Raw genomic sequence first — 23,847 nt, 5'->3', positions numbered from 1 at the left:
TGCAAAGGGGAAAACTGCTAAAAATTGCAAAATCAAAGTCATATAATGGCTAGAAATAGTGCTGCTACTCATGTACACACACGGTAGCTTATCCTGAAAAGTCAAATGAAACGACAAGTACCCTTAAGAAAATACCAGGTACCCTGATACTTTGAAGAAATACCAGTTCTATCAACTTAATTTTAAAAGAATTTAGAATAATCATTCTCTACGTAGGAATGGCTGGGTCAGATTGTAGCATAGTGAAATGTGTTGAATCAAATGACAGCCAAGCTGCGACACTTATCCTGAAGTCTTTATATTGTATCTTTGAGAACCAAAATTCTGCATTGACATCATTGCCTGCAATCTAAATATTCTACACCTGTTACTCTGTTTCCATAATGTGAGAATGCTAGAGCTTTGGAAAGTGAATCAACGTGTTATATATTTTTGAAAAGTGTTAGCCTAGAACATACCATTGGCCGTGTTCACACTGAGTTTTTTGCAGGAGGAAAATTCTGCCTCAAAATTCCGTTTGGAATTTTGAGGCAGATTTTCATCTGCCTGCACGCTCGTGCCCATTGAGTGCCACGGGCAAAAACGCCGCAAAATACGCTTTCTCTGCCTCCCATTGATGTCAATGGGAGGTCAGAGGCATAAACGCCCAAAGATAGGGCATGTCGCTTCTTTTTACCGCAAGCGTTTTTTACCGCTCGTGGTAAAAAAAACGCGTCCGCCTCCCATTGAAAGCAATGAGTGATGTTTGGTGCAATTTTATATTGTTAAAAATGTACAATTTAGTCCTGTCACTACACTTAATTATTCCTTATATATCCATATAGTTAAATGGTAAAATTCTGCACGCCTGTTCTAATTGAATATAATAACAAATCTGTACGCAGTGAGCTCTTAAGTGCCCCCTTGTGGTGGCAGCAAACAGCCAGATGATCCATATAAATATATGTTATGAAATTAATCAGTAAATAATTTTGGACATAACTCTGCATTAAAGGCTTCAATAGGGTATGTTAGTCACATAGAAGAGAGTGGCGAAACTGAATAATGAGGGCATAAGCACTGCAAGAGTTCTTGATACAGCCCTGCATATATAATTGATCTCAACAAACTGTAATGTTACTATGGAGAATCCTTTAAGAATAATTCCATATAGAGTTGTTGTTGACTGAAGAGATGGCACTCCGAGAAACGTAGATCATTCAGAAATGGTTATTTTTTCCTAATGGTCTAGTTTGTAAAGGAGAAAATGTCATATACCATATTTGTCCCACTTTTTCAACCATACAAATACACATTCATCTTTTTTATTAAATTTTAAATATTCCAGGTATAAGTACAATGCATTTTGTTATTTTTCAAAACAAACGTAAACTATTAAAATATTTGCTGTAGTTTCCAAATGGCTAAAATAGGAGACATTAAAAAGGGAAAAATAAAATATCTGACAAAGTAAACACAATGCCATCCAATAAGAGTTAGTAGTCCTTTCCAGTCTCATTCATGGGCAGTAGATTTTTCCATGCAGGGATTAGTAGTCATTTCTCTATCCTTACAGAAGCCCCTTTTTCCATATTCCGCACCATATCAATAAAAATACAGCATAAAAAAGACATCTAAAAGGTCTTCTTCCCACAAAACACGGCTCGGTAGAGAAGGGTCAGGTTGACAGTAGCACAATCACCATCACTGAAATGGTCCTGGGATTACACACGGCATTGATATAGGACTTTAGCAGAACTTCCAAAACAATGGCTGTAATGAATTGGGTTTTGATGCTGGAAAAATCTTTGTAGTTACATCTCAGTCTTTTTCTTACTTTTTTCTTTCTTAATCCAGTTATATAAACAAACAAAACAAAAGTTGTATACAAAAAAGCAAAGCTAAAATTAAAGATATACAAAAAAATGTCTATATAGTTATCAACAGCATGGAAAAAACTTGCTTTACTGTACAGTAGTGATATCAGTGTGTCCTTTACTAAATTCCATTGTGAATGGTTGCCAATTGAGAGTCAATGTAGCGCTTATTATGCAATGTATTTTATACAGAGTTGATGTTTATATAGTAATCTATAGCAAATAAACGTGTTAATATAAGATTAACTTTCATGAAAAATAGTTACAAATTGATAGATATTTTTGATAAAGAGGTTTACTAGTTTTTAGTTTCTGATTGTCCAGGGGTTGGTTAGGAACAGTAAACCTCGGTAGTCAATTGCAACAATTTATGTTCAATCATCTTATTTAATACCCCATGTAAGTGGCCATATTTCACATTGGACTTGTCATTTAGCATGTAATAGCCTAAATAATGACAAATTACAGGCCCCGGCTGTACAATATATTTGTAGGACTTTAATAAGACATTTGGTAGTTGAGAATTAGATTACATATTTGACCTCCATGCCCTAAAATTGTTGGGAAACTTGTTCTTCATTACATAAAGTCAAAGGGGAGAGAAAAGACATGGACCGCACATCCACTGTATACAATGATCAATTGCGGCTAGGCAAAATATATAAATATGAACGAGAGGTTCTTTGTAACATTTTGATCAAATTGTATGCAAGCCCACTTGCCACTTCACGGCGACCTCTGAAAGTGGGTCCCTACTCTAACGGTTGCAGCACCGCATGGCGGCTACCGCCACCGCAGCGTCGCTCCTGCAGAGGTCGCCGTGAAGTGGCAAGTGGGCTTGCATACAATTTGATCAAAATGTTACAAAGAACCTCTCGTTCATTGATCATTGTATACAGTGGATGTGCGGTCCATGTCTTTTCTCTCCCCTTGATATTATTTCATTACATAAAGGTGTGAAGCTCCTCCATGCAGGAATTTCTCCTCTTGGGGGAAGGAGTTATACAGGTTACAGAGTTAGTGCTGTTCACAAAATGTTTGTGATTATGAAGTGAGCAAAGAAGTTGTGGCTATGCCGTTAGCACATGATAATAGCCTCTATGTTCTCTCCATTCACAGAAGACGCACTGCCATAAATGGCACCTGTGTTCTGCAGTTCTGTTACCTGAAGTGCTCCCCTATTGTAAGGAAAGCAATTCCTTTATATAACACACAAAGGAATACCATGCAAAAGTGAAATACTATCTTATGCATAGTGCAGGTGTCATGCTCTGCTCTGTTAGGCCCCATACACACGACACGTAAAAAGCAAAAAAATAGGACATGTCCTATCTTTTGCGGGGCCTTTTTATGGCACGGACACCTTTCCAGTAAATATACGGGAAGGTGTCCGTGGGCAATAGAAATGAATGGGTCTGTAATTACAGATGAAATCTACGGTTGTGTGCAATGGGGCTTAGGCCTCGCACTAGGCATAATACAGTGTTTCACTTTTGCAAGTGAATGCAAGATGGAGCTTCACTTAAATTGTATCAAGATGGATTCAAGTAACAGTATTGAAGTGATGGAATGGATATGTTCTTTACCTGGCATCTACCATGGTAAGCAATGCTTCCTACATATTTAGTGCACCAAGGTACTTAAATGCTTTCCTGACACTGTCCTAAGGTTCCTACTCACACAATACTTCAGCTGCAGGTGAAGCTCATGGCAACAGTTTCATGGTAATGCCACGACAGAATATATAAAATGATTTCAAACTGATGTAATTCTCTTATTTAGCCAAGAGTTTATTGTAATTCTAGAAAATCACAGATTAGGAATTTAAAAAAAATTGGTAATTATGATTTAGTTCAAGCCTGGTTGTATGATAACCATTCTCAGTAAACCCCCTTACTGGGTGAGTTAACATAGGGGAATATTTTCCTTCTGCTGTTAGAAATTGCTATCTATCAGACTGTATATGATTTTGGAAAGATTGGGGCTAAGCCTAGTACATTAACCAAGTGTTTGGACTAACATAAGCAGTGGGGTTCCACAAATATCAGTTAGGCCCAATTAGTTTAAATCTCTTTATTAATGACCTTGCGGATGGGATGCATAGTAAGATGTCAGAGTGTTTTTTGCTAATGATAAAGAACTTTAAAGGAAACTTAAAATACTGTTTGATTGTACATTTTTATAGAAAGACCTTGATAAACTGCCAGCCTGGGCAATAAGGTGGCAGATGAATTTTAATGTTAATACATGTAAAGTGATGTACCTAGGACACAGTAACAGTATTACTGCATATACATTAAATAAAATAATATTGGTAATCACAGAACAAAAGAAGGACCTAGGTATTCTGGTTACAAATAAGCGGAGCAGAAGTACACAATGTCAAGCAGCAGCTGCAAAAGCAAATAAGACTTTAGGGTGTATAAAAAGAAAGATAAAAACCTGTGATCCCAATGTAATATTATCCCCTCAATAAATCCCTTGTAAAAACACATCTCGAATATCACATTCTGCTTTAGACTCCACATTGTAAAAAGGATATAGGAGATTTGGAGAGGGTTCAAAGGTGGGTGACTAGATTATTCAATTAGATGGAAGTTTTCTCTTACAATGAAAGGCTAGAAAAATTGGGCTTGTTCAGCTTGGAAATACGACACTTTAGAGGTGATCTTATTAACATGTATAAATATGTGTGTGGCCAATACAAAGAACTACCCAAAAGGCATGCTTCAAATACAGACAACAGTAGCTGTAGCTACTGTTATCTGAATTTGAAAGATGTCTTTTGCTTTTGTATTTTTGGAGTAATAGAACAAAATGTTAAATGCATGGAGCTGCTGGATTTTTCTCTCTTTTGGACATTAAATGTGTTACTCCACCCCTTTGTTTTCAAGCATCTGTGCAGTTCACCACCCATGGAGCTGGCTGGCGGTTTGAATACAAAGAACTTTCACTCCCCCCCCCCCCCCAAGAACAGAGGACCTGGGGACATTCTTTACATGTGGAGGAAAGGCAATTCAGACATACATATAGAAAAGGGTTCTTTACAGTTAGAGTAGTTAAACTATGGAATGCACTACCCCAAGAGGTAGGATACAATAACCACATAAAAAAAATAATCCTAGATGCTTATATACTGACAAATGGCATTGAGGGTTAGAAATAATTCAGCAATAATTATGTATTATTGTTCTGGGAAAGATTTATCTTGATGGACATGTGTCTTTCTTTTCAACCTAATTTGCTATATATTGTTTAATAGTAAACATAGAGATCAATGGTTAGCTAATCTTTATTGCCTATTCTTATTGAAAAGACTTGATCCATGATTACTTGATGAGAATGTCGAGAATTTAACCATTTTATATTATATTCATATTATACCATATGCTCTGGGCTGTTATTAGGGCACAATGTGTTGAAATGATATACTGTATAGGTTCCAGGATATATTCTGTAAGCACAATGTTAGTAAATGGATATATATATATATTGCATTTTCTATTCTGCTCCCTTATTGCACTGCCTGTTAAATTTTATAATTTATATATTTATATTTCTTATGACTGGTTATTAAATTATATATCTATATCCTTGAAATAATTAAGTCACCACAGTCTGTAAACAGCATTAGGTCTTGTTCACACAGTGCAGCTACTTTTTAGCCAAAGCCAGGAGTGAATTCTAAAAAAGGAGTAGTAAGATAAGTCTTTCCTCCATACTTTCCTGTCTTTAGGATCTTCTTCTGGATTAAGCAAAAGAAATTCATAAAAAGCTACACCAAAATGCCCTGTGTAAAACTGGCCTTACAGCCATAGGTCCTTCAAATTCATTTTTGTGTATTTTCCCACATTTACCATAAATTAATTTTTCAAATACTGCAATATTGGTGCTGCACATAATTGCATTACATCTCACCATGCCTATGTGATGCCTTCACCTCAAGGTTACTTTATATCCCCTTGAGGTCATATGTCACCACTAAGTTGGTTTAGGAAGATCCAGGCCTTGCTGTTATGTGATCTGGGCTACTACCACTAGTATAGTCGATATTATTATGAATTCTCGGATTGGCAATTTTCCTTGTGTTACTAATTTTCATTTTGTTCAATACAGGTAAGCATCTTCACATCTAAAATCTAAAAAAACAGATACCAGAATAATAATAATAATAATAATAATTTAAAAAAAATAGACAGAAGAATGGACTATCAAGAAGGACAGATTTTCTGATCCCTTGTTCCATAACTTTTAGAAGAAGTGTCTGGAAAAAATAAAACACTTGGGGGTATTAGAACAATGGTATACTTCAGTTTGGATGCAGATCATTAGTGATAGATGCATGACACACAATACAATTTTAATTTATAGGGGTCAGCAATGTTTAAGCTGCTTGTCCTGGGTCATGTCAATGTACACACTCTGTTTTGGGATTCTTTATAAATTTTCCCAAAAAAGGTTGAAAAATTTCTCCATATATGTCTCCAACACATTCCAATCTTGCTTTCATGTGCAATACTATAAAGTGCATAAAATGTGACAGGAGTCATTAACTTTTGCTACTATCTGTTGCCAGTTAGTTCTATAGCACATATTAAGTTAGGATTAAAATCCTGAAAAGCTGGGGATTATGACTTTATTACCACTGCAGTTTCGCTATATTTATGTTAGATTAATCCCCGGAGCATAAACAGTCCTTTTTATGATGTAAGTTTTTTTTTTGTATCCTGCAACATAACAGTGTTTCCTAAAACACATCTAGTCTCCTAAATGTAAATGTTATAAATACAGAGATGGAAATCTTCAAGAAAGACTCAAAAGGAATTACAACTAATATACTAAAAGGTTCATTTCAACTCCACATAGTCTCTGGATTAAGCACTGAGAAGTTCTATCATGTTGCAGAACTGACATCTTGAATGAAGGAGTCCGGCGATTATTTTCATATGAAACCTCGACTTCTATATTGAAACTTCATATTCTCTCGTTTCCTGAAACAAAAGAACAAGCATATTGAATAGATACTGGTGCATTTTAAGGAGAACCGGTTACAAAGACAGATCTAATAAAATAAGCAAATCAGTACGATACCCTCATAAATCAGGGGCATAGTTATAACGGGTGCAGTGGTAGCAGCATTTATGTCATCAAATATTAAAGTCAAACTGTAAAGTCCAGTTCTGAAGTACAATTGTAGTCTGGTCATGTGACTACAATTTCTGTAAATTTCTTCTTGCTTTTGAAAGAAGCCTATTTGCATATAATCTCCAAGATTGATTCAAATTGATTTAAAGAGAACCTTTCACCTCCCTAAACGTGCAGTTGAGTGTAGCATGTTATAGGAAAGGCTTCACAAACCCTGCCTCACGTAAAATTAGCAGATTTTTTCTCACGCATGCACACACCACCGTTCGCTCGCACATCGATGTCACCACTCCCGCCGCCACAGAACGAGAAGAGACGAGGAGGAGAAGCAGAGATGAGGAGAAGAAGGAGACGAGGAGGAGATCTACTTACATCCGTCGATGTGTGCGCGGCCACGCTATCTGCAGCACAACCCCCAAGTCTGTGTGTGTTCTTGTGGGAGAGAACACAGCGCTAACCGCCCTGACACTGTCTGCAGCTGATTGGACAGTATCAGACCGGAGACATCACGCCCCCTTGCCTTTTAGTTAGTTAGAAACACCCCATTGACTGTTCAGGGGCTTATTTACTTATCGAGTTAGAAAAATTATTTTACATGAGACAGGGTTTGTGCAGCCCTCCCTATTACATGAATAAGCCCTAACTCATGTGAATGGGGTTTGTCAAAACCTCATGCACGTGCAGCATTTCACCCCACAAATATTTATTTTTCAGCTTCCCAGTACATTATGCGGTACAATAAATAGTGCCATGAAAAACTACAACTTGAACCGCAAAAAACAAGCCAAAAAATAAAAAAAATTATAGCTTTTGGAAGGTGGAGAGGAAAAAACAAAAGTTAAATTCCAAAAATGGCTGAGGGAAGGGGTTAAATCAGCTGCATGCCTATTAGGATATGTTCACACGCTTAGCAAAAACAGTCTGAAAATACGGAGCTGTTTTCAAGGGAAAAATGGCTGCGTAAAAAAAACGGCCCGTCGGAACACAACGCCGTTTTTCTCATTGAAATCAATGGGCAGATGTTTGGAGGCATTCTGCTTCTGATGTTTCGGACGTTTACGGCCAGAAAAACGGCCGATAATAAGCCGTGTGAACATACCCTAATGTTGCAGAATTGTAACGTATTTCACCCTTTACAATGTAAAGGGTTAATTTGCTTTAAATCCCTAGCAAATTCTGTAATGCACACATTGAGGAATTTGGTGCACAAAATCTGCATCAAAACCGCATGTCATTCCGCAGGGAAAATCTGCACCTTAGGGTATGTTCACACGGCCAAATTTCAGACGTATACGAGGCGTATTTTGCCTCGTTTTACGTCTGGAAATACGTCTCAAATACGTCGGCAAACATCTGCCCATTCATTTGAATGGGTTTGCCGACGTACTGTGCAGACGACCTGTTATTTACGCGTCGTCGTTTGACAGCTGTCAAACGACGACGCGTAAAAATACAGCCTCGTCAAAAGAAGTGCAGGACACTTCTTTGGACGTTTTTGGAGCTGTTTTCTCATAGACTCCAATGAAAACAGCTCCAAAAACGGACGTAAAAAACGCCGCAAAAACGGCGTGAAAACGCAGCGAAAAATGCGAGTTGGTAAAAAAACGTCTGAAAAGCAGGGTCTGTTTTCCCTTGAAAACAGCTCTGGATTTTCAGACGTTTTTGTTGACTACGTGTGAACATACCCTTATAGTGCGTTTTTTGATACGTTTTTAGGTGCGGTTTTTACATTTTGATGCGGAAATAGGTGCAGGTTTATTCTGCAGATTTATTTATTTATTTTAAACTAGTCAGAAACAACTCGCAAGTGGAAACGCAAGATAAAGTGACATGTATCATATTTTCAAATACGCACTGCAGGTCAATTTTTGTGCAGAAAATGCGACATGTAGAAGAGATTTATTGATCTCATTTACTTTGCTGGCACTGTATCACACTGCGGATTTGCCGCACGAAAATACCCGCGACAAATTTGCACGTAATAAGTATAATGTGCATTTGGCCTAACAGAGTTTTTTTTCACCCCAAGGCCTTGTTCACACATGTTGGATTTGATACGGATTCTGATGAGATGCCGATGATTCTACATCCCATGCATATGAGGTTTCCGCCACCCAGTTCACATGCTGTGAAAAATTTTCCACGTGTATTTTTGTCCGCACCATGAAAAGAAATCCGCCACAGCAATAAGTAGCATGCGACTTATATTACATGGAAAACCCAAGGATGCGCAACTTTGAATGACAATGGGACTTAGGCCCTGTTCACACAGTATTTTGCAGGCAGAAAAATCTGCCTTGAAATTCCTTCAGGCTTTCTCTGCCTCCCATTGATGTCAATGGGAGGCCAGAGACGGAAATGCCTGAAGAAAGGGCATGTCGCTTCTTTCTCTCGCGGGCGTTTTTTCCGCTCGCGGGAAAAAACGCCTTCGCCTTCCGTTGAAATCAACACTTGTAGCATCTGCGCTAGGAATCAAAGGGAAAGCCTCAGATTTTTGCTGTGGAAAATCACATTGAATTTTAATGGCAATGTAAGAATGGAGCATTAGGGCATGACCACACGTGGCGGATTTCCTCCGCAACTGTCCGCATCAATGCCGCTCAGAATCTGCGTTGCAGATTCTGCTGCGGATCTGCACAAAATGTGCAGAAAATTGATGCGGACTAGCTGCTGCGGACTGCGGTAAAAGTACTTCCCTTCTCTCTATCAGTGCAGGATAGAGAGAAGGGACAGCACTTTCCCTAGTGAAAGTAAACGAATTTCATACTTACCGGCCGTTGTCTTGGTGACGCGTCCCTCTTTCGGCATCCAGCCCGACCTCCCTGGATGACGCGCCAGTCCATGTGACCGCTGCAGCCTGTGCTTGGCCTGTGATTGGCTGCAGCCGTCACTTAGACTGAAACGTCATCCTGGGAGGCCGGACTGGAGACAGAAGCAGGGAGTTCTCGGTAAGTATGAACTTCTATTTTTTTGACAGGTTGCTCTATATTGTGATCGGTAGTCACTGTCCCGGGTGCAGAAACAGTTACTGCCGATCGCTTAACTCTTTCAGCACCCTGGACAGTGACTATTTACAGACGTCTCCTAGCAACGCTCCCGTCATTACGGGAGCCCCATTGACTTCCTCAGTCTGGCTGTAGACCTAGAAATACATAGGTCCAGCCAGAATGAAGAAATGTCAAGTTAAAAAAGCAAGACGCTTCCGCAGCACACATAACATGTGCATGACAGCTGCGGACTTCATTGCGGAAATTAGAATCTCCATTGAAGTCAATGGAGAAATTCCGCCATGAGTCCGCCACTGCTCCGCAACAGACAGAGCATGCTGCGGACACCAAATTCCGCTCCGCAGCCTATGCTCCGCAGCGGAATTTTACGCATCGTCTAAACGAACACTGCTAAATTAAAGTGAAAGTCAATGGACAAACGGCTCCGCTGCGGATTAACGCTGCGGAGTGTCCGCAGCGGAATTTAAGTGAAATTCCGCCACGTGTGAACCCAGCCTTAGTGCTGCTTACATCCTTACTAGGCCCCTTCACATCATGCTGTTGCCCTAAGTTTATCGTGTACGTCAGGAAATCTCCTACCTTACAGTATAAACAACGTAGACGATAATTCACAGGGCTCCATTATCTCCTTTTAGCCACCGTCGGGCTGGTATACGTCGGTTTACCTTATTTTTGAAGGATGAAATAGCGTAGTAGACTTTGCTATTCCGGAGTCCCCAGGCAGCATCACGAGTGCTCCTGACATCACTGTCCATATATGTAAAGTGACATCAGGGGATTCTCCAGGGCCGAAATCCCTGGCCAGAGTATTGCCGACGCTGCAGCCGTGTACTTAGGCTTTGCAAAGCTTCGGACGTCACTTTACGTATATGGACATCAGGAAAAGCGCCAGAGTCCCTGGGCAGAGCGCTAGGAGAAGGCTCCAGCCCTGTTCATGGACAGTGACTTCAGTAGTTTCCCCTGGGCCATTCCCCAGGCGACGTATGCCAAACTGTCGGATACATTTTAGCTAAATAGATCAAAATCCCGAGCATTAACCGGTTACTGCCTGCTCCATGGTTGGCTTCCTTCACTGTAATTGATATCAGCACCAAAATCAGTTAATGCGTATAACTACAAATGTGAGTGCCACAATTTCCGTTGCCCACCCCCGGTAATGGAGGGGGGGGGGGGCAGACATCTTGGCTGTATGGGGCCCAGAAATTTCAAATCCTGGTACCTATACATACTATAGACATTCACCTGTGCCCTGTTGGCCAGCTGCCTTACCGCCAAGGCGGTACGGCTCAGTGGGTCCACAGACACTTCGTGACAGTACGCTCAGGCCATGGACCCCGCTGGTCGATTCAAGACTATGACGACGTCTCAAGAGATGCGAGCGGATATGCTAGACCTCCGGTCTCGACAGGACCAACTCCTCCGTTGAACATTCTTGCACGTCGGCAGGAGGCACAAGCTGCTGTTCCTCCTACTACACCTCATGGCACTGTTGATCCTCAGACTACACCTCTTGTCAGTGTTGACCCGCGTGTTTTTTTGCCACGTGGATTCCTGAATCAGTGCCAGATGCACTTCAGCCTGTATGATAGGAAATTTTCGTCTGATGGCGCCAGGGTCGCTTTTATCATCTCTCTCCTCACTGGCAAGGCTCTTGCATGGGTGAACCCTATCTGGGAGAAACAAGGACCAGAGACCCGTGACTTCCAGGGCTTCCACCAGACTTTTCGCATGGTGTTTGAGGAGCCTGGATGGGTCTCATCTGCAGCGACCTCTTTTATTAACCTACGCCAAGGAGACACCTCCGTGAGGGAGTATGCCATCCACTTCCGCACCCTGGCGGGAGAACTGTTGTGGAACAATGAGGCCCTGGTGGCTACATTCTGGCAGGGACTGTCTCCTAAGATTAAGGACGAACTTGCCGCTAGAGATCTACCGTCTACCCTGGATGACCTCATCCTTTTGTCTGCCCGGATTGATATGAGGATCCGAGAATGGCTCCAAGAAGCTCGTCGGGAGGGAGGCCTTCCTAGTCCGGTTCCACCCTTGCAGCAACCTCTGCTGTCCTCAGGTGCCAATCCTACTAAGGAGTCTGTGAGGATGGACCAGTGTAAGCTATCCACCCAGGAGAAACAACGCAGACGCACTTCGGGACTCTGTCTATATTGCGGCCTCGGAGGCCATCTTGTGCGACTGTGTCCCCAAAAGTCCCAAAGCCTAGGGTTGCTAGGAGAGACAACCTTGGGTAAAAAAGGACTTCCGTCTAAATTGTCCATACCCGTGACCATAGTGTCCGGTGAGAAAACGCGTCGGGTCTCTGCCTATCTGGACTCTTGATCCGCTGCTAATTTAATTTGTAGACACCTGGTGGATCTTCTTCAATTACCCACTACCCCTCTTGAGATGCCCTTGACAGTTGCATCTGTAAATGGACTACCTCTGCCAGACCCAGTTATAGCTGTGACTAAGCCGCTGAGGCTCCAAGTGGGAGCTCTCCACTCTGAACTTCTATCGTTCTTTGTCTTGTCCAAGGCCATTAACTCCGTGCAGCTGGGCCAGCCTTGGCTCTGATTACACGCCCCAGTCGTGGACTGGAACTCTGGAGAGTGTCACAACCGTTGCCTGGGACAGATTCGTTCGGTTCAGCCTCCTCTGCCTCAGTCATTGGCAGGTTTGCCTGGTCATTATGCTGAATTTTTGGACGTCTTTAGCAAGAGGGAGGTGGAGAACCACACCGGGCGTATGACTGTCCTATCGAGCTGATTCCTGGTGCATCCCTTCCCCGTGGTAGGGTATATCCTCTCTCCTTACCAGAGACTCTGTCCATTTCCGCTTATGTTAAAGAGAACTTGGAGCGGGGCTTCATACGGAAATCTTCCTCCCCAGTAGGAGCCGGGTTCTTCTTTGTCAAGAAAAAGGATAGTTCCCTGCATCCCTGTATCGACTACCGGGGTCTCAACCAGATCACGGTGAAAAATAAGTATCCGTTGCCATTGATCTCAGAACTACTTGATTGTATACGTGGTGCCAAGATTTTTTCCAAACTGGATCTGCGTGGGGTTTACAGCCTAATCCAGATTCGCCGGGGTGATGAATGGAAGACTGCATTTAACACCCGTGATGGACACTATGAATATCTAGTAATGCCCTTTGGCCTGTGTAATGCTCTCATGGTCTTCCAGAAGTTCGTTAATGACATCTTCCGTGACCGCCTCTATGTTTGTCTAGTAGTCTATCTTGATGACATCTTGTTTTTTTTCCCAGATCCTATGACTCATCAGAGACATGTCCGTAAAGTTTTGCTGCGGTTAAGGGAGAATCGTCTGTACGCCAAGTTGGAGAAGTGCGTGTTTGAGAGAGATGCTCTATCCTTCCTGGGCTACATCGTCTCGAATCGAGGTCTCGAGATGGATCCTGAAAAAGTAAAGTCCGTCCTGGAATGGCCACACATTCAAGGCTTGAGGGCCATGCAGTGCTTTCTGGGATTCGCCAATTTTTACAGACAGTTCATCCCAAACTTCTCCTCACTGACATCTCCTATATCTAACCTCACCAAGAAGGGCATAAACGCCAAGGTGTGGACTCCTGAGGCAGAGTCCGCATTCAATAGCCTGAAGAGTGCCTTCACGTCAGCCTCTATCCTCCATCATCCAGATGTTTCTCTACAGTTCTCGTTGGAGGTGGACGCCTCCTCTGTTGGTGCTGGTGCACTACTGTTTCAGAGAGGTTCCAAGGGTAAGTCAATGGTATATGGATATTTCTCTAAGCTCTTCTCTTCCACAGAATGCAACTACTCGATTGGGGATTGTGAGTTACTGGCCATCAAATTGGCTCTAGGGGAGTGGAGACATCTACTAGAGGGCGCAGCTCATCCCATCCTAATTTTTACGGACCACAAGAATCACACCTATCTCTAGACGGCCCAACGGCTGTATCCTCGTCAGGCCAGGTGATCGCTGTTCTTTACCAGGTTCCAGTTTGAGCTCCATTATCGCCTGGCTGACAAAAATGTGAGGACCGATGCCTTGTCCAGGTCTTTCGAGACAGAAGACACCATGGAAGTTTCATAGAACATTATTGATCCGTCATTGTAACGTCTATGGCCACGGCCCGTCGTTCGGTCGTTAACCTCGACGGCCGTGGCCATGGACAGCTTACCTCCCTCCAGCGTCGTCCCCCAGTCTGGTGCCGGCACTCACTTCCGGATTCTGAGTGTTCCTTGGTCCCTTCGAAATCCTGGAAGACTGCCTTTAATACTCGTGATGGGCATTACGAATACTTAGTTATGCCCTTCGGCCTGTGTAACGCCCCCGCAGTATTTCAAGAATTTGTCAGTGACATTTTTCGTGATCTCCTTTATGTTTGTGTTGTGGTGTATCTCGATGACATTCTGATTTTTTCCCCAGATCCAGTAACTCATCAAAGTCATGTCCGCCAGGTGTTGCTCCGTCTAAGAGAGAATCGACTTTACGCCAAGTTGGAAAAGTGTGTGTTTGAGAAGAAGTCTCTATCCTTCCTGGGCTATATCATCTCCGATCAGGGCCTCAAGATGGACCCCCAGAAGGTAAAGGCCGCCCTGGAGTGGCTACGCAACGCTTCCTAGGATTCGCCAACTTCTACCGACTCTTCATCCCCAACTTCTCATCTTTGACAGCCCCTATCTCCACCCTCACTAAGAAAGGTATGAATGCCAAGATGTGGACCCCGGAGGCTGAAGCCGCATTTGAATCCTTAAAGAAAGCCTTCACATCTGCCTCCATTCTGCACCATCCGGATGTATCCTTACAGTTTTCATTAGAGGTGGACGCTTCCTCGGTGGGTGCTGGTGCACTGTTGTTCCAGAAAAGATCGAAAGGCAAGGCTGTGGTATGTGGCTACTATTCCAAGCTGTTTTCTTCCGCAGAGCATAACTACTCGATTGGGGACCGGGAGCTACTGGCCATCAAACTGGCTCTGCAGGAGTGGAGACACCTACTGGAAGGCGCGGTTAATCCTATCCTGATCTTCACGGATCACAAGAATTTGACCTACCTACAGACGGCCCAGCGGTTGAATCCTCGTCAAGCCAGGTGGTTGTTGTTCTTTGCCCGGTTCCGGTTCGAACTTCACTACCGTCCCGCCGACAAGAATGTGAGGGCCGACGCCTTGTCTAGATCTTTTGAGACCGAAGACGCCATGGAGTCTCCACAGAATATCATTGACCCATCCTGCATCTTCTCTGTGAATCCCCTGCAAGTTAGAGACATTCCTCCGGGTAGGACTTTTGTGCGTCTGGTTGACCGAGGAAGAATTCTTAGCTGGGGTCACAGTTCTAAGCTGGCAGGTCACGCGGGTGCTCGTAAGACCCAAGATCTAATCACCCGTCAGTTCTGGTGGCCCACGCTGCCCAAAGATGTCATGGACTTTGTCTCCTCTTGCACAGTCTGTGCAGCAAATAAAGTTGCTCACTCCAGACCTGCTGGCCTGCTCCAACCACTGCCTGTGCTCGTTGCCCCCTGGCAACCTGTCGCTATGGACTTTGTCACGGATCTTCCTTCTTCTTCAAGTTGCAGTGTGATCTGGGTGGTGTTGGATCGATTTTCCAAGATGGCTCACTTCATTCCATTGACCGCTCTGCCGTCTGCTACGCTATTGGCTGACCTCTTCATACAGCACATCTTCCGTCTGCACGGCTTGCCCTGCATATTGTCTCGGACAGAGGTGTCCAGTTCACCTCAAAGTTTTGGAGAGCACTCTGCGGGCTCCTTGGTGTGAAATTGGACTTCTCTTCGGCCTATCATCCCCAGTCCAATGGGCAAGTCGAGAGAGTTAACCAGATTATGGAGAACTACCTACGTCACTTTGTGTCCAGGCGCCATGATGATTGGGTGCAGTTGCTCCCGTGGGCAGAGTTCTCCTATAACAACCACAACAGTGAGTCGACCACCTCCAGTCCATTTTTCATCGTCTACGGTCAACATCCTCGTATACCTCTTCCTGTTTCTACAATGTCCCAGGTGCCTGCAGCCGATTCCACCTTCAGGGACTTTCTACAGATATGGCAACAGACCCGATCTTCTATCCTTTTGGCGGTGGACCGCATGAAGAGAAAGGCAGATACAAGAAGACGGGTGCCTCCGCAGTTCCTTCCAGGGACTAAAGTCTGGCTGTCTTCTAGGAATATCCGGCTGAAGGTGCCGTCATGCAAATTTCCCCCGAGGTTCCTCAGGCCCTTCGAAATCCTGCTACAGATCAACCCGGTATCCTACAAGCTGCGGCTCCCCCCTACCCTCAGGATTCCTAACTCCTTTCACGTCTCCCTGCTAAAACCTGTGGTCCTGAACCACTACTCCAGGACTCCTAGTTCCATAGTGGCCCCTGGCAGCTCATCAGGGACTTTCGAGGTAAAGGAGATTCTGGCTACCAAGAAGGTGGGAGGAAGAACATTTTATTTGGTGGACTGGAGGGGGTTCAGTCCAGAAGAGAGGTCTTGGGAGCCAGAGGAGAACATCGATGCTCCTGTCCTCGTGAGGAAATTTCTCTCTCGCTCTGGTCCCAAGAAGAGGGGGCGTAAGAGGGGGGATACTGTAACGTCTATGGCCACGGCCCGTCGTTCAGTCGTTAACCTCGACGGCCGTGGCCATGGACAGCTTACCTCCCTGCAGTGTCATCCCCAAGTCAGGCGCTGGCACTCACTTCCGGATTCTGAGTGTCTCCGGCGCGCACGCGCGCCCACGTGTGCATGGCCTTAATGGGCCAGTGCGCGCGTTTTTGCAGTAAATCTGCCCTCTTGCCCTTTGGCAGAGCGTTGTTAGTTTTCCATTGTTTGTCTTGCTTATGGTCTCCCAGTGTCTTCCAGCCTCCCAGTGTACCTTGCTCCTGTATCCCGTATCCTGTATCCTGTTTCCGTGCTACCTAGTGATATTGCCGTGCTGTGCTACTTGCTGTGCTGTGCTACAGCCTACGCTGACCTGCTACGCCTCACCGGACGACTTCCCGCCGCCTCGTCCTGGACGTGCCTGCCTCGCCACTGCCTACGATTGCCTCAGGTACTCTCGCTGAACTATCGAACTGTGTACTTACCGGTTTGGCCAGCTGCCATCCCGCTACGCGGTACGGCCCAGTGGGTTCACACCTCGCATCGTGACAGTCTTGCTCTGTCAACCCCCTGCAAGTTGGGGATATTCCTCCATGGAGGACATTTGTGCGCCTGGCTAACTGAGGGAGAAGCCTCCGCTGGGGACACTCCTCTAGACTGACAGGTCACGCGGGGACCTGTAAGACCCAAGATCTGATTGGCCGTCATTTCTGGTGGCCCACGCTGCCCAAGGACATTATGGACTTTCTTTCTTCCTCCTCAGTGTGTGCAGCTAACAAGGTCACTCACTCCAGTCCTGCTGCCGGCTCCAGCCATTGCCTGTGCCTGATGCTCCCTGGCAGCATATAGCTATGGACTTTATCACTGACCTGCCTCTCTCTGCTGGATGCTGTACTGTCTGGGTGGTGGTGGATCGATTTTTGAAGATGGCCCACTTAGTTCCTCTGACCGGTCTTCCTTCTGCTCCTCAACTGGCAAAGCTTTTCATCCAACACATCTTCCGCCTGCATGGCTTTCCGCAGCATATTGTGTCTGATCGGGGGGTTCAGTTCACCTCGAAGTTCTGGAGAGCCTTCTGTGGACTCCTCGGTGTAAAGTTGGACTTTTCCTCGGCCTACCATCTGCAGTCCAATGGTCAGGTCGAGAGGATCAATCAGATCTTAGAGAACTACCTACGCCACTTCATCTCCAAGCAGCATGATGACTGGGTGCAGTTGCTCCCGTGGGCTGAATTCTCATACAATAATCACACCAGCGAGTCCACAAGGAATACACCGTTCTTTATTGTCTATGGCTAACACCCACAAATTTCTCTCCCAGTGCCTGATACGTCCGAGGTACCAGCAGCTCACTATAATGACGGGGTAAGGAGACAGACAGGTGAGCCCTAATCTACCCGCCACTCAGTCCCTGCCTACTTGCACGACCCGTCCTAGGCGACGTGGTACAACTGGGCGACGGTCCCTACGCTCAATACGTGCACGAGAGACAAACAGACAAGGGTACACAGAAGCTAAGGGAAATGGGGCAGTTGCCCACGGCAACACCGTGAGCAACAAGAGTAGTGAACGAGCTGAGTCAAACCAGGAGTGTACGAGGTACCAAACGCAGAACAGGAGCGTAGTCAGTAAAGCCAGGGTCAAAATTAAGCTGAGGTCAATAGTAATAGCTGGAACAGCAGAGCCAGGAAACAAGAGAGAATCACAGGCAAAGACAAGAAGCAAATGAAGGTATACATAGACCGAGGGCGGGAGCTAGAACCGTCTGGCCAGGCTGTGATAGGCTCTCCCACTCCTCAGCCTACTAGCCTGAGTGGTAGCAGATAGAGTCACTCTATCAGACCTAGGAGCAGATGCAGACTGATTAACCACGGGCGTTGACACAGAAGCTGTGTCTGGCAGATCCTTTACAATGACACTGCTTTTAGGGACTTTCTGCAAATCTGGCAGCAGACTCGATCCTCCATCCTACTGGCGGTTGACCACATGAAACGGAAGGCGGACACAAGGAGAAGAGAACCTCCTCAGTTTCTCCCTGGCACAAAGGTCTGGCTGTCCTCAAGGAATATTCGACTGAGGGTGCCATCATATAAATTTACTCCCAGGTTCCTCGGACCCTTCGAGATCCTACAGCAGATCAACCCTGTCACCTACAAGCTTCGTCTGCCTCCTACCCTCAAGATCCCCAGCTCCTTCCATGTCTCCCTCTTGAAGCTGGTGGTTCTGAACCCCTTTACCAAGACTCCTAGACCTGCGGTTGCCTCCAGCGGTCCTTCAGACACCTTCGAGGTTAAGGAGTCCTGGACATTAAAAAAGTAAGAGAAAGAACCTTTTATTTAGTAGATTGGAAGGAGTTTGGTCCAGAAGAGAGGTCCTGGGAGCCAGAAGAGAATCTCAATTAAGAGTTTTCTCTCTCGTTCTGGTCCCAAGAGGAGGGGGCATAAGAGGGGGATACTCCATCCAGTTGGCACCCTTCTCATCAGAGATGTCTGCACATACGGCCGTCCTGTTCCACAGTGACCACCAGGGTGCACTCGCGAGCTCAGTCTAGACTTAAAAAGCCAAAGCACACACAGGTGGGAGATTGAGCTGATTGGTCCCAGAGCACAATGGGCTATAAGAAGGGCCCAGCCCCTTCCTCCCATGCCTGAGCGTCATTGTCGTGCCCAAAGTTTGTCTATGCAAATAGTGTCTTCCAGTTCCCAGTGTTTCCCGTACCTGTATCCTGTATCCCGTGCTATCCTGGTCAAGTGCCGTGCTAAGCTGTAGTCGTGCTGTTCTGCATGTCACGCCTGTCCTGCTACACCACGCCTGACGTCTGCCTGCTGCCTAGTCCCAGCCGAGCCTGCCATGCTACTGTCCGAGCTGCCACAGGTACCCTATACGAACTATAGACTGTTACCTGCGCCCTGTTGGCCAGCTGCCATACCGCCAAGGCGGTACGGCATAGTGGGTCTACGTACCCAACATGACAATTTCATTTGCTTAAGATAAAATTTAAGGCAGAAAGACCCACAAACAAGCAACAACTGAAGACAGCTGCAGTAAAGGACTGGCAAAGCATCATAAAGGAGGAGACAAAGCGTTTGGTGATGTCCATGGGTTCCAGACTTCAGGAAGTCATTGCCTGCAAATGATTCTCTACAAAGTATTAAAAAAAAACATTTTTTTTATTGTAATGTTAATTTGTCCAATTACTTTTGAGCCCCGGAAAAGAGGAAGCTGTGTAGAAAAATGGTTGCAATTCATAAACATTTCACAGGATATTTTTGTTTAACCCCTTGAATTAAACCTGAAATTCTACACTTCAATTGCAACTCAGTTGTTTTTCATTTCGAATCAATGAGGTGGCATGCAGATCCCAAATCATGAAAATTGTGTCACTGTTCAGATAATTCTGGACCTAACTGTCTGTTAAACAGATGCCATTATAGCCTATTGATGTCGGATACCTGTGACAGATGCATAAGAGTGGTATCTGGCACACATAGGCTATTATGGCATCCTTTTAAAACATATGTCATGAAAAGGTCATGACGGAAACATTAAATTTATTCCATATTAGTCTATGGGTGACGAATGCCACTGTTAGGCAATCATCACAGCCTATGTTTAACATACAGACGTGCAGGGGCGTAACTGGAAAAGACTGGGCCCCATAGCAAACTTTTGACAGGGCCCCTCCATCCCCTCGGTGCCACACACATACCCCTTTGTAGATAGCGCCCCCCTGTAAATTGTGCAATACAGCCCCCTGTAGATAGTGCCATACAGCCCCCCCTGTAGATAGTGTCACAACCCCCTTGTAGATAATGCCACACAACCCCCCTGTATATAGTTCCCCCTCCCCTTGTAGACAGTGCTATACAGCCCCCCTTGTAGATAGTGTCCACCACCTCCAACCTTGTAGATAGTGACATACAGCCCCCACATCCCCCTTGTAGATAGTGCCCCCCACCTCTCACTTGTAGATACTGCCCTCCACTTTCCCCTTGTAGATAGAGCCATACAGCCCCACCCCTCCCTTTTAGACAGTCCCCCCCACCTCCCCCTTGTAGATGGTGCCATACAGCCTCCCATCTCGTCCATGTAGAAAGTGTCCCCCACCTCCCCCCGTAGATAGTGCCATACAGCCCCTACCTTCCTTGTAGATACTGCCCCCACCTCCCTCTTGTAGATAGTGCCATACAGCCCCCCTGTAGATAGTGTCCCCCACCTCCCTCTTGCAGATAGTGCCATATAGCCCCCACCTTCCCTTTGTAGATAATGCCCCTGACGTCCCCTTTGTAGATACTGCCGCCACCTTCCCCTTGTAGAAAGTGCCATACAGCCTTCCACCTCCTCCTTGTAGACAGTTACCCCACCTCCCTCTTCTAGATACTGACCCCATCTCCCCCTTGTAGATAGTGCCATACTGCCCCCCCACCTCCCCTTTGTAGATAGTGCCCCTTACCTCCCACTTGTAGATACTGCCCTCCCCCTTCCCCTTGTAGATAGTGCCATACAGCTCCCACCTCCTCCTTGTAGACAGTGCCCCCTCCTCTCCATTGAAGACAGTGGCATACAGCTCCCTACCTCCCACTTGTAGACAGTGCCCCCCACCTCCCTCTTGTAGATAGTGCCATACAGCCCCCCCATCTCCCCTTGTAGATACTGCCCCACCTCCTACTTGTAGATACTGCCCCCTCCTCTCCTTGTAGATAGTGCCATACAGCCCCTGCTTTCCCCTTGTAGACAGTTCCCCCATGTCCCCCTTGTAGATACTGACCGCCACCTCCCCCTTGTAGATAGTGCCATACAACCCCCCACCTCCCCTTTGTAGACAGTGCCCCCACCTCCCCCTTGTAGATAGTGCCATACAGCCCCCACCACCCACTCGTAGACAGTGCCCCCACCTCTGCCTTGTAGACAGTGCCCCCCACTTCCCCCTTGTAGGCAGTGCCATACAGCTCCCACCTCGTCCTTGTAGATAGTGCCCCCCACCTCCCCCTTGTAGACAGTGACATACAGCCCCCCACCTTCCCTTGTAGACAGTGCCATACAGCCATGGCCGGCCTTAGGTACGCCCGACCAGTGTGGTCGCACAGGGCGCCGCCCTCTGCATGCACACCACCGGGTTTGCATGCCCTGCGTCACGGCCACTACTCGGGGCGCCAGTGGGTCAGGTGCCACTCACTTACTGCACCGACCTCAATACTGGCTGCCCCGCGCCCTGACCACCGCTCATCCGCTGACCCTGTCCTGCTTCCTGAATGACGAGACAGGCATGATGACATCATTCAGGACGCAAGACAGGGAGGAGACACCGCACTTCCTGTGCGTTCCCAGGGCTGTTGGGGACACCAAGGGAACGTTTTCTCCAGGGCGGCTCTAGCTCCAGCAGGCAGTGTTTGCCAGAAGCCCAGCAGGTAAGTCACTGACTGGACTTTGTTTAAATGGGGGAATTGATGGGGTTCTAAAAAGGGCAATAATGGCAAATGGACAGAGGATTTAGTGCCACCTTGGTGCCCATTTGCCACTTATTGCCCCTTTAATGTCTTTCTATTCAGTGCCCCTTGATGCCCATTTGCAATTTTGTTGCCCCTTGTTTGTTCTTCTGTGTGAAAAGATGCTAAAGGCTACAGGGGCAGTAAATGGCAAATGGGCATCAAGGGGCCACCAAACAGAAGGACGCTAAAGGGACAATAAGTGGCAAATGTGCGTGAAAAGCTATGTACACCTTTGAAATCTTTTTTTTTTTTTTTTATAAAAATCAGTGTGTTTAGTGCAACTTTGTAATTACATTTAAGGCTTCGTTCACATCTGCGTCAGGGCTCCATTCTGGCATTCCATCTGAGATTTCCGTCAGAACGGAGCCCTGACTGAAACAAACGGAAACCATAGGTTCCCATTTGCATCTCCCTTGATTTCAATGGTGACGGATCCAGTGCAAATGATTTCTGTTTGTCTCCATTGTGCAAGGGTTCTGTAATTTTGACGGAATGAAAAGTGCAGTCGACTACAGTATTGATTCAGTCAGGGTTCCGTTCTGACGGAAAGCTCTGATGGAACGCCTGAACGGAGCCCTGACGCACATGTGAACGAAGCCTTATTAAACTATTTTTACTTTTTGAGATACAGATGCTTTGTATTCTGTATACAGAGCAGCCGTATCTAGCGCTGAGACCTGAGTCCGTCAGGTCAGTGGGACTAACGGGTTCAGTGTCAGCGGGTCCTGGGTGTCGACAGTTCATAACTTAGATGTGATCGATAACAGGTGGATCCTGCGTGTCAGAGACACAAGACCTGCTGACACTGAACCCGTCAGTCCCACTGACCTGACGGATTCAGCTCTTAGCGCTAGATACGGCTGCTCCTTATACTGAATACAAAGCAGCTGTATCTCAAAAAGTAAAAATTGTTTTTAATAAAAAGTATTTATTTAGAAAGTTGCACAAAACACACTGACTGATTATTTTTACGATTTCAAAGGTGTACATAGCCTTTAAAGTGGTTGTCCAGAATGCAAATTAAACATTTTGTTGAAGCAGCAGGAGGAGTTAAAATTAAAAAAAGAACTTATACTTACCTCTCTCCTCCCAGGCATTGCTGCGCTGGGGGCTCCCGTCAGATCTGTTCTCTGTTTGTATATAGCGGTGACATCATGTTGACCGTACACCACAGCTGCAGCCTATTAATAGCCTCAGCGGCGTTCAGCTGAGACCAGTAATTAGCTGCGGCGGTGATGTACTGTCGATGTGATTTCAGCGCTGTAATCACTCACAGAACAGAGATGACAGAAGCCCCCAGCGCAGGAACGTCTGGGAGGAGAGGGGTAAGTATCAGGGCCGTCTCCAGGTTTATGTGGGGTTCTCTGCAGGTAACATTTACTACATTATCTGTACTCAGAGATTCCGTTGAATGTATTGCATTCTCGTAGTTACTCCCCACTCCTAAACTGCTATTGTGTTAGTCTTGTTTTCTGTTGTCTCCCCTGTGGTGTCCGCACAGACGCTCGGTTGCGCATGCGCAGTGTGGCCTACATCCGGGAGTGCCGCTTAGCGTCTTACGTCGCTATGGTGATCTTTCATCATGCGGCGTCCTCTCCATCTGACGCGCGGCGCGTCCCGTGATGTGGGCGTCACTGGGCGTGTGTTCTGAGCGCCGATTTGCGCTCATCACAGGTGAGCCTAACTTTATGTCCTCTATTTATAACCCTGGAGTACCATTTTAAATTAGCCTCCTGACGAAGCCGGTCTATCGGGCGAAACGCGCGTCGAGGCGCT

General features: G+C 45.7%; 1 protein-coding gene across 1 annotated transcript in view; it reads right to left on the bottom strand.

The window, feature by feature from the left end:
• Positions 1-1,290: 1,290 nt before the first annotated feature.
• Positions 1,291-23,847, bottom strand: part of SEZ6L (seizure related 6 homolog like) — a 546,424-nt gene continuing 523,867 nt past the window's right edge. The window contains exon 18 of the mRNA XM_075830799.1: positions 1,291-6,847. Coding sequence (XP_075686914.1) covers positions 6,818-6,847 — 30 coding nt within the window. The 3' untranslated portion in view covers positions 1,291-6,817. The remainder of the gene's footprint in view (positions 6,848-23,847) is intronic.

Source organism: Rhinoderma darwinii, chromosome 1, assembly GCF_050947455.1.
Source record: "Rhinoderma darwinii isolate aRhiDar2 chromosome 1, aRhiDar2.hap1, whole genome shotgun sequence".
In the NCBI taxonomy this organism is placed as follows: domain Eukaryota; kingdom Metazoa; phylum Chordata; class Amphibia; order Anura; family Rhinodermatidae; genus Rhinoderma; species Rhinoderma darwinii.
This window is presented reverse-complemented; position numbering and strand designations above follow the sequence as displayed.